The following is a 16,665-nucleotide window of genomic DNA, read 5'->3' as shown; positions in this document are numbered from 1 at the left end:
AACTGTTGGAGTTCAAAACTTACGTAATTCTTATTCTGAAACACTGTCATACAATTACAAGGAAAATGTATAAGAAAAGAAGAGAAGCTTGTAGTGCCAAAGCTCTAGGTTTCAATGCCAGAAACGCCTGGTGTCAATTCTGAGAGTGTTTAGATATATCAGGAAATACATGAATTTTTGAACCTAAAACCAGATCATTCATGTATTTGAAGATGATAAACATTGTTTCTATCCATCTCAAAGACAAAAGTAGCAACCATAGTAGTTCTCTGCATAAACATCTAAAGAAGATTCCAGAAAAGCTGTTAATTCCACAGCGTTTCCATATGATTGAGTACCTCTTTCTTCCAAACTTCTTCCCAAGAAGTATTGGGCTTTAATTATAGGTGACTTTTTGGCCAGGCCTGGTTTTAAATATACGAGGGTGGTTTGAAAAGTTTGGTACAAAATCAAGTTAAACAACATAGTCTCCATCAAGGACTTAGTCCAATGAGTTTCCTTTTTTTTTTCATGTTATTTTTCCTATGATACTAACAAACGGCGAACTCGCTGGACTAAGTGTACAATCCTTGATGGAGACTATGTTGTTTAACTTATCTTTTTTTTCTTACCAAACATTTCAAGCCATCTTCATGATATTTGTAGTCACAGATTCTATCCATTGAAATCAGTGCTCTAGTTTCCATTATGCATCAGGGTAATGTTGCCAGTACGAGGGACTGCTGAAGGGTTCTCAGCCCAACCAAGAAGATAATGATGTGTAGCCATGAAACTTACAAGTTATTCCACATGTTTCTCGACACTTTCATTTCAATGAGGCAAATGCATCTAGTAAATGGACACAGGTATAGGGAAACCAAGCCATTGTGACATCACCAATGAGGCTGGCTCTTAGATATTGGTGGAATGAGACATTATGACATTACTATACAGGAGGCTGCTGGAAGAAAGGTGTGGAATAACTTGTAAGTTTCATGGCTCCACATCATTCTCTTCTTGTTTGGGCTGAAAACTTTTCATCAGTCCCTTGTAATCCAGGACTGGTCTAAAATCTACTTGCTGGAATTGGGTAACTTGAATGGTCCAATTTTTATTATCTGTAAGAACAACTGTACCTTTCAAAAATGTTGATCCATATAATTCTGAAAATGAAGTTATTCTAGCATTCAAAATGACATTTGCCAACAAGTTCTTAGATTATTTGAAAATATATTTAAAGATTCACCAAGGTCAGTTTCTTTCAAGCAAGTATAAATGCAAAATACAAGCACGTTACAAGGGGCCACTGAAAATTTCTCAGCCCAACCAACAAAGTTTGGCAGTTTTCATCAAGGACTATACACTTATTCCAATGATTTTTTTTTTTTCACTTTTTTCATTCAGTCAGAAAAATACGGAATGAAAAAAGTGAAAATCTAAAGTTGTTATTGATGATCTAAAGATGTTATTGATGGACTGAACTGAAGAAAACAAATCCAGTTCTTGAGGCCCACCACGCAGCCAGGTTTTCAGGATTTCCAAAATGAATATGTATGATATCTATTTGCATCCATTGCTTCCTTTGCAAGCAAATAGATCTCATACATATCATAAGAACATAAGAATAGCTTTACTGGGTCCAACCAATGGTTCATATACCCAATAGCTTGTCTTCATGGTGGCAAATCCAGGTCACTTGTACCTGGCAACCCCTCCCCCCCAAAAAAAAAATAAAAAAAATAGCATAGTGAAAATCCTGAAAACCAGGCTTGGTTGTGGACTTCAAGGATTGAATTTGATGCCCCCCCCCCCTTCTACTGATGATATGTTACCAAAGGAAGACAGAGAATAAGAACACAAAGAAAAGCAAATCCTATATGAAGCTGTCTATAATGAAAGATAAAGCAAAAATATTTTTCTTTCTTTTAAACCTTAGCCAACACTGTCATTAACCTTAGCATGACACTGTACACAAGCATGAAAATAATTTAAGGAAGGAACTAAGAATATCTAATATCTAAGAGGCTTACTTGCAAGTTCAGAGCTGGTAAGTGAATGCTTAAGAATTGGACAATTGTTCTTCAAATTTCAGATTATTCTACACACTTTGCAAAGAAAATATCAAAATACATATTTCATCATGAGGCTGTTAAAATACATTGCCAACATTATTCAATTCTTCTTTTAAATAATGGTGACATAATTGTCCTTCACAGTTAGTCCAACAAAGTAGAAATTGCTGAAAAAACCTAGTTAGAAACATAACTCACCTGTTTTTGGCTTTCTGTTCCCAGGGATCCTCTTAGAGACTCGATCCCTATACCAGAATCACCAGCATCAAGGAGGTTCTGTTTTGGTTGTTGCTGACATTGCTTGAGAAAAGTGAACTCATTTTCACCTGAATCTAGAGCAAGGCGGTCCTCATATGGGTAAGGCAGTGCCAAAGTCCCGTCGTTATAGTTAGATTGTAATTTGGGGCTGATATGGGAATAAAAGTCAGTGCATAGGGTGTCAAAAGTGGTGGAATCTTTCCTCCTGCATTTTAGAAGTACTGCTATCATCACGGTGAAAAAGAATAAGGAAGAAATGAGAGCTAGAGCTATTACTAAATATATGTTTAAATTTGACTGATAGTCTAAATCACTAGATTGATTATTTAATTCAGGAAGAGCCTCTTGTAGGGTTTCTGCAAACACAATGTTCAGAGTAACAGTAGAGGAAAGAGGAGGCTGCCCATGATCCTTCACCACAATGACTAATCTCTGCTTTACAATATCTCTATCTGTAAAGACGTGGGAGGTCCTAATTTCACCATTATGAAGCCCAATAGTAAACACTGGGGGTTCTTGGATCTGGCTGAGATGGTAGGAGAGCCAAGCGTTGTGCCCAGAATCAGCGTCCACAGCTACCACTTTAGTCACCAGAAAACCTTGACCAGAAGAACGAGGAACCATCTCGAACATAGCAGACCCATCGGGTGCACGTGAAGGGTGCAGGATTTGAGGCGCATTGTCATTTTGATCTAGAACAAAGACTTTAACTGTGACGTTGCTACTGAGAGTTGGGATTCCATGGTCTCGAGCCTGTATTTGGAACTGAAATTCCCTGAACTGTTCATAGTCAAATGAACGCTGAGCGTAAATAACCCCGGTCAGTGAATTAACAGAGACGTAGGAGGACACAGGCACTTGATCAACGTACTGGTTAAGTATGGAGTACGTAATTAAGGAGTTTTGGTCCCAGTCCAAATCTGAAGCGTTGGCTTTGTAAATAGAGGCACCAGGTGAATTATTCTCTTGAACATAAGCAATGTTGGAAGCCTGATGAAAAACAGGCGGATTATCATTGACATCAGATATTTCTAATCGGATAGTAGAGCTGCTGGATAGAGGAGGAGATCCCCTGTCTAGGGCCATAACTGTAATATTATATGCTGAGTTCTTTTCTCTGTCTAGTGAATCTGTTGTAAGGAGTTTGTAGTACCGACTAGCAGTAGATACTAATTTAAAAGGAACGTCTTCTTTGATGTAACAGTTAATCTCTTTATTTTCGGCAAAATCTTGGTCATGGACATTGATTAATGCTATAACTGTACCTAGAGGAGAATCTTCGGGAACTAGACTCAAGACGGATGTGAGCGTTATCTCTGGAGCGTTGTCATTTAAGTCAACTATCTCTATTTGAAGTTTACAATAGGAAGCCAGACCTCCACCATCCTTTGCTTCCACCACCATTTTATAACTTTTCACTTTCTCATAATCCAAATATTGTACAAGCTTGATTTCACCGTTTTCAGAATTTAGACTAAACATGTCCTGAGCATTACGTGGTAAGTTGCTAAAAGAGTATGTTATTTTTGCATTGGATCCTTCGTCATTATCACTGGCTTTTAGTTGCAACACTAGTGAATCTCTTGGGGTGTTCTCCTTGAGACTGATCTGGTAGACTTCTTCACTGAATACCGGCGCATTATCATTGGCATCAGTCACAATAACGTTAATGCGAATGGCACCAGTTTTAACCGGATCTCCACCGTCAGATGCTGTCAGAAGCAGGTGATGGATATTCTGCTTTTCACGGTCTAAAGGTTTCTCCAATACCATTTCAGCATATCTATTACCATCACTGCTCTCTTTTTCTTCCAAGATAAAATGCTGAATGGGCGCGAGCTCATAAGTCTGTAGGGAATAGATACCGACGTCTGGATCACGAGCATATCCTAGAACAAAGCGCGCGCCCGGCAAAGTGGCCTCGCTAATTTCCAGGTCAATTGCATGTTTCAAGAAACTCGGCGGATTGTCATTGATATCCTGAATTGAGACCTTGACATGAAAAACATTCAAAGGGTTTTCAACGACTGTTTCGAAATTTAGAAAACAATCTGGCGCATCTCCACACATTTCCTCCCTGTCTATCCTCTCATTTACGTGCAAATTTCCAGTTTCTAAATTCACGGTAAAGTATTGCTTCTTTGCAGCTGAAACAACGCGGAGTTTCCGATCTGACGATTCTCGTGTGTTCAGACCCAAGTCTTTAACAATATTCCCCACAAGAGACCCTTTCTCCATTTCTTCAAATATTGAGTAAGAAATGTGGCCAGAAGCTGCCTGACACAGCCATAAGAATAAGAAAGAAAGCAATACTTGCCGTCTCTTCCTCTGATTGAGTTCCATTCCAGCCATTGTCAATTTGCTAAATCTTCAGTTTAGGTTGTTACGGGAATATGTGACATTCAAAAAAATTCTTCAGATAACAGAAAACCAGCGGGGAGAAAAACCATGTAATATTGCTGAGGATGTAAGGATGATTACTCTTGCTCGCTCCCCTCTCTGCTCGTTCCTTTCTTCGATCTGCGTTGTATGAGTGTGCAAATAATAGCAGCGGACGCTCCAGTGGATCTCGTGCGCCTGCTTTGGCTCCGCATTGGCCGACAGCGGCACACCGAGTCTCAGCGTGTGAACTGCAGTGGAGCTCAGAAGATCGAACGTTAACAACGCCAAGCGGGTGAGAATAGATTGATCGTAAAATTAACGCTTTAGTACTGCGGATGCATAATTTCATCCCACAGATTAAAAAATCCAATGCAAATAAAAAGATTATCTTATCTGGAATTCAGTAGGATTCTGCTCCTCCCGGATCTAAAACCGTATATTTCTTCCAATATTGTTTCATTCTTTTTTTTTTTTTTTTTTTTTTAGAAATTAGTTGGACTTAATATAAAAAGTAGATGACGTTTAATTACACAAATATTTGGAAACGATACTGTAGAGACCTATAATGAATAAAGGAAATGGAGTTTTGAAACAGTTGTCATGATCTTACCTGTGTAGCCTATCCATATAGTACAAAAACGACTGGCTAAATTTTAAAATAAAAATATATAAGAACTTTCTCGGTTAAAAGAAGCGACTTCCATACCCATATAGCCCATAAATAAAAGACAATATTATTCAAGATTTTGTTCAGAGGTACAGATTGAAAGAAAATAGTTAACACACAGGTTTCATTAAGGACAAGGGGTATATTTTTTTTCATCCAGGCTATTAAAACAGTTGTTTCCTTCGCCCATCCTTGAAAGACTACTTGCTTATCTTACTCCTCTGTCTAACCCTTTGCAGATTTGTATTCGGATGGTTTTGCTAGCAATAACCCATCAACTAAAGCTTACCGGGTTAGCACATATGACGTTTCGTATAAAAAGAGTGTCGGCTTACAAACTCACCTGAACTAATATTTGATCCTTATTATCCGAATCATCGGAAAGTAAGAAGAAATCCTGTTGTGCAGATGTTTGGGTATTAGTGAGAGCATCTGAGCATCTTGTACTTGGAAATTTGTACTGACTTTTCCCAGAATCTGTGGTTAAAAAGACTTCCTGAGAATTAGACTGAAGAAAGGCTCTGACCCCATCAATGCCCAGGAACTGAGAAGTAGGGACCGCATGGAAATTCGCATCGGAAGACTCAAACAATGTTGAATCTTTCCACTTATGCAGCTTGAGGACCAACAACACTATTATGAAGACGAAGAACAAGCAGGACACAACAGCAACAGCAATGACCAAATACAAAGTGAGGTTTGCTTCCGTATCTGCAGGAGCTGAAAGACTGCTCAACCCAGAAACCATTTCAGAGACGGTGTCTGCTATCATCACAGTGAGAGTAGCCGTAGAAGAGAGAGAAGGTTGACCGTTGTCCTTCACCACAATGACTAGATTTTGTTTAACGATATCTTTGTCTAGAAACGAACGAGCTGTTCTGATTTCTCCAGTGTGAAGACCCACAGTGAAGAGACCTGAGTCCTTAGTTCCCAGAAGGTGGTATGAAAGCCAGGCATTTTGTCCGGAGTCGGCATCAACAGCCACTACCTTGGTTACGAGATAACCCGGCTCAGAGGAACGAGGAGCCAACTCTACACCAGTGGAACCATCGGTGGGAAGAGAAGGATATAGGATTTGAGGAGCATTATCATTCTGATCGACTATGAAAAGAGTAACAGTGACGTTGCTACTGAGAGGCGGATATCCTCCATCTTCAGCCTTCACTTGAATTTGAAGTTCTTTGAATTGCTCATAGTCGAAGGACTGTAGTGCGTAGATAACTCCGGTCTCTGGGTTAATGGAGATGTAGGATGACAAAGGAATTTCAAGAATACGACCTTCCATTAGAGAGTAAGTGACTTTGGCATTTTGATCACAGTCTGAATCTGTTGCTGTTATGGAAAAAATGGACGTTCTTAGTGGTATATTCTCCGTTACATAACCGCTATACGATGTTTGATCAAATATAGGTGGATTATCATTTATGTCAGAAATCTGTAGCGTTATGTTCTTGATTGTGGACAAAGGAGGTGTTCCTTTATCTGTTACTGTAATTGTTATATTGTATTCAGAGACTTGCTCCCTGTCCAATGTTTTATCCGTCTTCAGACTATAATAACTGCCAAAGGACCTATTGAATTGGAATGGAAGATTATTTGGTATAGAACATACCACTTGGCCATGTTCTCCGGAATCTCGGTCTTCCACTTTTAGAAGAGCAATGAGTGTACCTACAGGACTGTCTTCCTTTATCGAGTTGACAAACGATGATATTGAAATTTCAGGAATATTGTCGTTTACATTAATAACTTGCAATATAAGTTTAGAAAGGGCAGTTAAACCACCACCGTCTTCAGCTTGGACTTCGATTTCATATAATTCAGATTCCTCAAAGTCCAGATTTCCTATAACCGATATTTCTCCAGTCTTGGAGTTCAGCTGAAATATTTTGGAGGCTTTTTCTGTAATTTCTATAAATGAATATGTTATCTCTGAATATGTTCCTTGATCCTGATCCGTCGCACTTATGACTAGAACAATAGTACCTTCTGCAACATTTTCTGGAACATCCACCTTGTATACAGTTTCAGTAAAAACTGGCGCGTTGTCATTTGCATCGAGAACAATGACACGGATTTGCACTGTGCTGGATCTGACTGGATCCCCTCCATCAGCGGCTGTGAGGACCAGATGGTGACCAGCCTGTTCTTCTCTGTCCAGTGATTTTGCAAGGATTAGTTTGGCATGTTTTAACCCATCCTTCCCAGTCTGTACATCCAAAGCGAAATGTTTATTTGCACTAAGGTGATAGCTCTGGAGAGAATTAATCCCCACATCTGGATCCTGCGCTTTAGGCAGAATAAATCGCGTTCCTGGTACCGTTGTTTCACTGCATTTTAACAGTATTTCCTTGTTCAGAAAGCTGGGGGCATTATCGTTTATATCTTGAATCTCAATTTCTACTGCATACAGCTTTGCAGTACCATCAGCAAGAATCTCTATATTTAACAAACACGGAATTACATGACCACAAAGCTGCTCTCTATCAATTTTCTCATTGATATACAGGTACCCATTTTTCAGATCGAGGGCAAAGTACTGCGTCCTACCTTTAGAAATAATACGGACCCCGCGAGCCGAGAGCTCTCTTAAATCCAGTCCCAAATCCTTTGCAGCATTTCCCACAAAAGATCCTTCTTCCATTTCCTCCGGGATGGAGTAACGAATTTGTCCAGCAACCATTTTCAAGGCTGTAGCGATTGTCCACCAAATCAGCATTATCCCTTTCAAGTCCCAGTTTCTTTGCATTTTTTTATTATTCTTTTTTTTTTTGCCCTTTCCCTCTGTCGTCTCACCTCCGATTACAAGTTGTTGAATGGTTCCGATTTTCCTATAATCGGTTTGATATCCTAGGTTCAACTCACTACAGTCCTGGGTGAGTGAGATTCACTTTTGCATTCGGACTCCATAAGCTTATGTCCTCCTCGTCCTTAAACGTTCCTGGGCGTGTGAGGGCAGTGCAGTGGCGGCTGGATCTCTTATTGTATTTCAGCGCCTGATTGGTGAACAGCGGCGCTCAGCGTCTCAATCAGTAACTGCAACAAGTACACAGCATTGGCGAAATGGATTTAAATATTAACTTTTGATTTGACATCTCCAGCTATTAAGTGATTTCTTACCATTTTTTGCATCAATCAGTTTCTTATAGCTGTGTTATATCTGTCTCAAAAAGATTATATCCTCAGAGGCAGAAATGCTGCCGTTCCATTTTGTTCTCTCTTTGTGGGAGAAAGATTAATATCTAGACAGCCTCATCGTGGGTTTAGGGAAGTTAACTATTGTCTCTATCTCCCACTCCTTGTGTCTGAATCATTAGGATACTTTGCTTGTGCAAGTGTATCATGAAAATATTAAAATGTGTAAATATATGAGGTAGGAAATATGCAGAGTCATTCATTGGAGAAAATTTTTCTACCATAGAGGGGATTTTTTTTGTATTTTTATTTACAACTGTAAAAATAGTCCAGATAACAGGATGTTACCTACAATATCACCACAAAACACATTAAAACCTCTTTAATAGCATGAGGGTAAGTGGAGCCTGAACATATAGACAGATATCATAGAGTAAGAGGAGTGAGTAACTTAACGGAAAAGAAGTTGCTTGTGCAGTCAGAAAAGTTGAAACCACCTAATCTGATCTAGAGCAGGTGTGGTAGGCAAGTCCTGCTGCAGCAGATGCGGCCAATGTTAGTCCTTTTGTGTGTGACTAGTCAGTTGCTTCTTCCATTAACAGTTTGGGAGAAGAGCCAGTCTTTCACCTGCTTCCTGAAGTAGAGATGGTCTTGTGCTAGGTGAAATCCTCCAATTTCGAAATAAAGGTGCTACTTCAGAGAAGCCTCATTGATGATGTCCTATGGAGAGAGTGTAGTTAGGGATACTCTTTGGTAGGATCGTAGTGACTTTGGAAGTACTCTGGCCTAAATTTAGCCCTGTATTATACTGGGAGCCAGTGAAGTTTTTGCTGAAATGGTGTGATCTGAAGATGTTACTTACATATTGCACCATGATGAATCAATTGGAGCTGGTGCAAACCCTTTGTAATCACACCATTCTAGGCTGCATTACAGTAATCTAGCCTTGAAGTTGTCATGGAATAACCCACTGTGACAAAAAATATGACTTTTCAATGTATGGGAAGAGGAAGTGTAGCTATTGCAGATGCTAGAGGTAGATACTGAAGTTTGCTTGGATTTATGGATCAACATACATGTAGCTAAGAAAAAGGGAAGGGGTAAAACGCGGACATCACGGACCTGACGGACCTCATGGATCTAAAACCGCACGTCCTTAAAAATCTGAGGTCCGTGCCACTTGTAGTTTCTGGCTCTGACAGACCTCGATGGCAATTTAGCTCTGACGGATCCGTCTCAGCATAGGGAGGGAAAAGTTTTAGGATCTGTCAGCACTAAAATGTCATAGAGGTCTGTCAGAGCCAGAGGCTAAAAGTGACACAGATCTCAGATTTTTAAATTTACTGAAAACAAACAACAGTAACCAATGTGATACAGTGGCCAGCAAGAAAGTAAGATTTAAGCAGACCCCCATAGGCAGGGTGGGATAGGGATATAGCAAGCACAACCACCTCTCACTTTATTTTACCAGGAAACCGGTTTAATGGATTCATTTTAGATCCGCTCCAGCACTAGTCTCTGGCTATGACAGACCTCTATGACATTTTAGCGCTGACAGATCCTAATACTTTTCTCTCCCTATGCTGAGACGGATCCGTCAGAGCTAAATTGCCATCGAGGTCTGTCAGAGCCAGAAACTACAAGCAGCATGGACCTCAGATTTTTAAGGACGTGTGGTTTTAGATCCGTGAGGTCCATCAGGTCCGTGAGGTCGGCATTTTACCCCTTCCTTAAGAAAAAGAACATAAGAATAGCCTCCAAAGTATAAAGATTGAGATCTTTAAGTCTGTCCCCATACACCTTATCACGAAGACCACACACCATTTTAGTAGCCTTCCTCTGGACCAACTCCATCCTTTTTATATCTTTTTGAAGGTGTGGCCTCCAGAATTGTATACAATATTCTAAATGAGGTCTCACCAGAGTATTATACAGGGGCATCAATACCTCCTTTTTCCTACTGGCACCCTTCTAGTTTTCACCATCATTATTTCAACCTGTTTGACATAGATGAAAACAGTTTCCTTCTTCTAGCCAATTGCTGAGCTCAATGCAGACTGTTTCATAAGTTTTCCTAGAAATGAGATGCTAACAGTATCTTTTGAACTTGTCCTTCATTAGCAACAGATGCTAATGCTGTTAATTGCCCATTAGAAAAATAGGAATTCACAATTTTTGAGCCCCCTTCTATGAGTTGCTGAGGTTGAGGGAGTTGATTGATTAAAGACATTTCAGGATTTTGTCAAGCTCTTTCTCTGTATAAGGAGAGGAAAGGTTGGTGCACTCTTGGTTCATTGACAAGAGACTGTGCGAGACTGCCTCTATATCCTGATGGAGACTTTAAATTTTGTTGGCAAAGTATGCAGCAAAATCATTATAGTTCTGGTACTATTGTGTGTGTGTGTGTGTTTGGGTGTGGGGTGTGAGGGGTTGAAGGCAGGGATTTAGTATGCTGAGTAGGTGTTTGGTTGAACTGGCAGCCTGTTCAATGCATTGAGAGAAATGATTTGTTTTTTGACTGTCATTAAAGCTTGGTTGTATTTTATCATGTCTTTCTTACAATTTTAGCTTGTCTCATCCAAGCAACATTTATACCTTCTCCTTTTCAGTTTCTATCCTTTGAGCTTAGGAACCCAAAGTTCTAGAAGGAACCAAGCTGAGCATTTGTGAGTGGGACATAAAACCTTTTTTAGTGGCGTACTTGCTCTGAAGATGTAGTTTTCTGTAGAGTTTTATTTAAATATCAAACTGCTATAACCCTGTAGTTGTCTTTTCAATCACATGGGGATAGAACATAAGAATTGCCACTGCTGGGTCAGACCAGTGGTCCATCGGACCCAGCAGTCTGCCCCCGCGGTGGCCCTTAGGTCAAAGACCAGTGCCCTAACTGAGCCTAGCCTTACTTGCGCATGTTCTGATTCAGCAGGAACTTGTCTAACTTTGTCTTGAATCGCTGGAGGGTGCTTTCCCCTATAACAGCCTTCGGAAGAGCGTTCCAGTTTTCTACCACTTTCTGGGTGAAGAAGAATTTCCTTACGTTTGTACGGAATCTATCCCCTTTCAACTTTAGTTTCAAATTTCAGGGGTTTTTTTTTGTCTTTGATCTCCTTCTAAACTCTGGAAGATTCCACCAACTTTGAGTAGTAACATAGAGAAATTTTAATTAGAAAGTGGTCTGTCCATGATTGAGGTATTATCTCAACACCATTATTCTTGTGTAACCCCCCCCCCCCCTTTGCAGAACACCAAATCTAGTATTTGTCCCCTTTTTTGAAAAGTTGGAGAATTGATTAGCTATATGAATTCTAGTGCCGTCATCATATCCAGGAGTACAGTTGTGGTGGTATCTGGGTGGTCACCAACTTAGGGAAACTAAAAGTCACCTCTGTAATTATTTCAAGAAGTTTTTGTACAGTTTATGTATTGTTGCAAGATGCTCGGTATATCATGAGCAGACAAATTGGGTTTTTCTTCTTCTGGCTGGATTGAAAAGGATCCTGATTCAAGTATTATTTAATATTAAGATGGGTATAGAGAGGGCTCGTTCAAAAGCAAAAGTTCTAGACTTAAAAAATCTAACCTTGTTTGGTTGGGGGTTTACGTCAAGGAATTATCTGGGTGGGAATGTCTGGAAGGAATGGAAATGCGGTGGGCAAAAATGAAAGGAGTGATTGTAAGGGTAACAAACCTTTTTGTGAGGCAAGTAAGTAAAAGAGGAAAAGAAGGCAGCTTTGGTTCTCAAAAGCAGTAGCTGAGAAGCTAAGAAATAAGAGGTTAGCTTTCATAAACTACAAAAGATCGCAGAAAGAGGAAGACAGGCAAAAAAATATCTGGAAAAGTTAAGAGAGGCTGGTCGTGTAGTTAGGAAAACAAAGATACAAATGGAAGAAAAAATAGCTGATACGGTAAAACGGGGAGACAAGACATTTTTTAGATATATTAGTGATAGGAAGAAGTGCAAAAGTGGCATTGTGAGACTCAAAGGTGAAAGAGAGGAATATGTAGAATCTGATAAAGAAAAGGCCGAATTGCTTACAAATGCAAGGTCATGCATCTGGGCTGCAAAAACCAGAAGGAACAGTGCAGTTTGGGGAGTGAAGAACTTATGTGGCATGACGGAAAAGTGGCACTTGGGTGTGATTGTATGCGATGATCTTAAGGTGGCCAAACAGGTTGAAAAAGTGATGGCGAAAGCTAGAAAGATGCCAGGTTGCATAGGGAGAGGTATGGCCAGTAGGAAAAAGAAGGTATTGATGCCTCTGTATAAGACTCTGGTGAGACCTCATTTAGAATACTGTGTACAATTCTGGAGGCTGCACCTTCAAAACAATATAAAAAGGATGGACTCAGTCCAGAGGAAGACTACTAAGATGGTGTGTGATCTTTGTGATAAGGCGTATGGGGGACAGACTTAAAGATCTCAATCTTTGTTGGAAAGGTGGGAGAGGGGAAGTATGATAGAGATGTTTAAATACCTATGTAATATAAATGTGCATGAGTCGAGTCTCTTTCATTTGAAAGGAAACTGCAATGAGAGGGCATAGGATGAAGTTAAGAGGTGAGAGGCTCTGGAGTAATCTGAGTAAATACTTTTTAATGGAACACTCTCCCAGAAGAGGTGGTGGAAACAGAGACTGTGTCTGAATTCAAGAGGGCCTGGGATAGGTACGTGAGATCTCTCAAAGAGAGAAAGAGATAATGGTTACTGTGGATGGGCAGACTAGATGGGCCATTTGACCTTTAACTGCCGTCATATTTCTATGTTTCTAAGTAGATGGGGGATGGTGATTCTGTGAAGTTTGATTCTGTCCTAAGTAAGAACTGCTAACCATCTTCCTAATCATGGTTGATGTTGGATGTTGAAATATGTTGGGTATAGTTCAAACAGTGATAATTCCCCATTTCTTCTTGCCAGATTTCAGTTATTTCCAAGATGTCTAGGTGTTGTTCATTGATGACATAATGCATGATTAGGGATTTCTTAGTAGCTAGGCTTATAGTTTCAAAAGATAATCTGTGGGTCCAGGGATAGCATGGATATGGCAGGAAGGTGATTGCTTGGGTCCTGCAATTATCTCTTCTCTTTTGGTTAGTGGAGATTATAGTTTCCATTTTGGTACACCACTGGGATCCTTGAGGTTTCTTAATCTGCTGAACTGTGGCACATTCTTGATGCTGTTTCAGGTGCTAATAGGCAACTTTCAACCTGGCAGAACTACAGGTCTCCATTAAGTCATCTTTCAGGGGTGCTTTTTAAACAAATTTCACTAGGTGGCAGTGCAGGCCTAAAAGTCCGTAATTTGACAGGTTGGGTGTTATTAAGCAAATCTGAGGAAACAATGAACTATCTGGATTATACATCAGATTAGGCTTGAAAGATCAAAGGCTTTTCAAAACTGTAAATCACATTACTTTATTTCATGCACATGTGTGAATTTCTTATGGAAGTTTAATACAACAGGGGTCAAGGAGCCATAGTTTCAGCAGTATATCAGAATCTTAAAATTTTCCCTTGATAAAATGTATACATTTCAACTCACAGATTGTACTGATTGTTTCTACTTTCCAAAGGGTGTTGTGGTTGTGGGGGGTATTTCTGTGGGAAGGGTTTGTGATGGAGTAGTATATGAGGACATAGGAGTATAAGTGGCATGTGAGGGGGAGCATATTATGTGTGAAGGTGGTGGAGGTATGGATAGGGAGATGTTTGTGTATAGATGCTTAGAAAAGGCTTGACTGTGTGTGATGGATATTGAATTTGGGGAGTTTTGTGTGTAGGACTGTATGAATTGTGGGTTTGTGTAGGAATGTTTATGTGTGTGTCTATATGGAATGTGTCAGAATATGCATGTGTGGATGTGAATTATGAGGAAAGGTATGTAAGTTAGGTGTGGTCCATTTTGGGTTTGTATGAAGGTATGTGGGCAACAGTTTATGTGGTTGAGTCTGTGTGGAGGCATTTGTGAGGCTGTGAAAGGATGGTGGTATGGGTGTAGAATGGGTGAATTTGTATGTGTGAGGGTGTTAAAGTGTGTAGAGGAGTATGGGTGTGTGGATTTGTATGAAAGTATGTATGGGGGAGGGGGAGGTGCTGGAATGTGCATGGGTGTGTAACTTCAGAAAAGCTGCCTTTGACAGGTGACCTGGAGCCATGTACACAGACTCATTGTGGAGCCTCATTTAAATAAGTCAGTAGGGGCCAAAATGTATGGCCATGTGGAAAAATACAGTTACTCATGCCTAGGAGTGGTCTAGCTAAAGCATTTTGATGCCATTCTTTACCAGTTTGATCAGTTCTTTGTCCCTGCTTCTCTGTGATGTTTTGTACTATCATTCAAGATGGATGAGTATGGGGTGTTTTTGAAATAAAATGGCAAGTTGGATGAGTACATTGGATCTCTAAGGGAGAGGAAGTATAGTAGTTGGCATAGTTGGGCAGACTGGATAGGTCATATGGTCTTTGTCTGCCTTCATGTTTCTATGTGTCTATATTTAGCACTCAGAGATCTAACATCTTCTTCTAGAAATAACTGAGAAAAATAATATATAAATTAGAGGGCTCAGATCTCTGAAAATACTGATTCAATATTTCTGCTTTTTTTTTAATGTTATCCTAAGATATTCACATTTTCTTCTTACATACCAAATTTTGTGAATTGCCATCTACTTTTCGGACAGTTATTGAACCAACAGATGGATGAATTTATGGACAGACAGATGGACATGAATTTATACAAATCTTTCCAAAATTGCTTATATTGAAAAACATAAAAGTAGATGATAGATTTTATTTTTCTTTTTAAAAAGCCTATATTAAGTCACAGCAGTACTCTGACTAGATAGGTAACCAAGGATACATAGAAAAAAAACTGAATTCCTAAATAAATGTATCATAGAACAAGTGTACTACCGGTAGGTATAATTTGCTTGTTATATATAGGTGATATATACAGTACATGTAAACTAATAGTAAATCAATCAGGCAATAAACTAAAGTTCCATAGAGCATATGATCATTTTAAGAACTTATTAAATTGCAAACCCACGCTAGGACATAATAGTACTTTTTGAGATAAACTTCCTGGTATGACATACACTGAGAGATGGGAATTATTCCACACAAAGACCATAAGTACCAACATCAATGAATAGTATGAATCAGAGAGAGAGACAGAAAGAGAGATCTTCAATAATTTTTCTCTTTTAAAAATAGAGTTTCTGCTACTATCTGATTATCTGAATGTGGTCTCCTAGTTTTGTGCATAAATGTTAGACTTCAAGCTCTCAATGAGCAAAAGAAACTTCAGGCAGTTTCAGTAGAGAAATGTTATCCCAAATATTTTATTCCCTGAATGTAAACTGAAGCAACAGTGTCATATTCATTGGGAATTTCAGTTTTCAAGATACTTCCTGTCATAGTGATTCTTCTTAACAATTTTCATTAGTCTTGAAAACTACTGGATTTGTGTACCAATTAAAGCTTGTCCGACTATGCGTTCATTGGTAGGATGTTGGTTTAAATGATTTAACAATTTCAGGACACAAATAAAAGATTACTGCACACTGTCATCATGATGTAAAACAAATCCCTACATAACACACAATTTAACACATTGTTTTTTTATACTCAAACTCCTAATATGAGCCAACAATAAAACTGAAGAATAGAACAGGCATATAAATAGAGACGAAGACTAAATACCTCAAGTGCCCAAGGTCAGCAGCCAGAACTTATCATGGCTGTTAGACCCGCAGCTGGGCTATCATCAGATACTGTCTTATTTTCTCTATATGCCTTTTTGTTTTTTGTAAATACGTTATACTGATGTTAATTTTATAATAAATTAGTTTTTGCTCTGGTTAAATGCTGTAAACGTGTGGTACTTAACTCGGGTAAGCAACTGCCCGACGAACTTCCCACACTCAGTTCCCAGACGGAAGATCTCCATTTCGCTCTCTATAGGTTAATAAGAGCTTCTTCAGAACAGCATATGGATTAGCTTCAATATGTGCTTGGTCCGTAGTTATGTTCCCCGCTAGCTTATTGAGAGGGAAATGACAGCCATGATAAGTTCTGGCTGCTGACCTTGGGCACTTGAGGTATTTAGTCTTCGTCTCTATTTATATGCCTGTTCTATTCTTCAGTTTTTTTGTTGGCTCAGATTAGGAGTT

At 39.4% G+C, this 16,665-nt stretch overlaps 2 protein-coding genes across 2 annotated transcripts in view; both read right to left on the bottom strand.

Moving 5' to 3' along the window:
* LOC117351862 overlaps positions 1 to 16,665 on the bottom strand; it is a 279,785-nt gene that overhangs the window by 204,288 nt on the left and 58,832 nt on the right. The window lies entirely within an intron of this gene.
* LOC117351717 (protocadherin gamma-A11-like) lies at positions 5,690 to 8,445 on the bottom strand. The gene has a single exon (XM_033927459.1). It carries the CDS (start codon positions 8,105 to 8,107, stop codon positions 5,690 to 5,692), a length of 2,418 nt encoding a protein of 805 aa, XP_033783350.1. The 5' UTR covers positions 8,108 to 8,445.

Source organism: Geotrypetes seraphini, chromosome 18 (assembly GCF_902459505.1).
Source record: "Geotrypetes seraphini chromosome 18, aGeoSer1.1, whole genome shotgun sequence".
Lineage (NCBI taxonomy): Eukaryota > Metazoa > Chordata > Amphibia > Gymnophiona > Dermophiidae > Geotrypetes > Geotrypetes seraphini.
The sequence above is the reverse complement of the archived record's forward strand: the minus strand, read 5'-3'. Positions and strand labels throughout refer to the sequence as shown.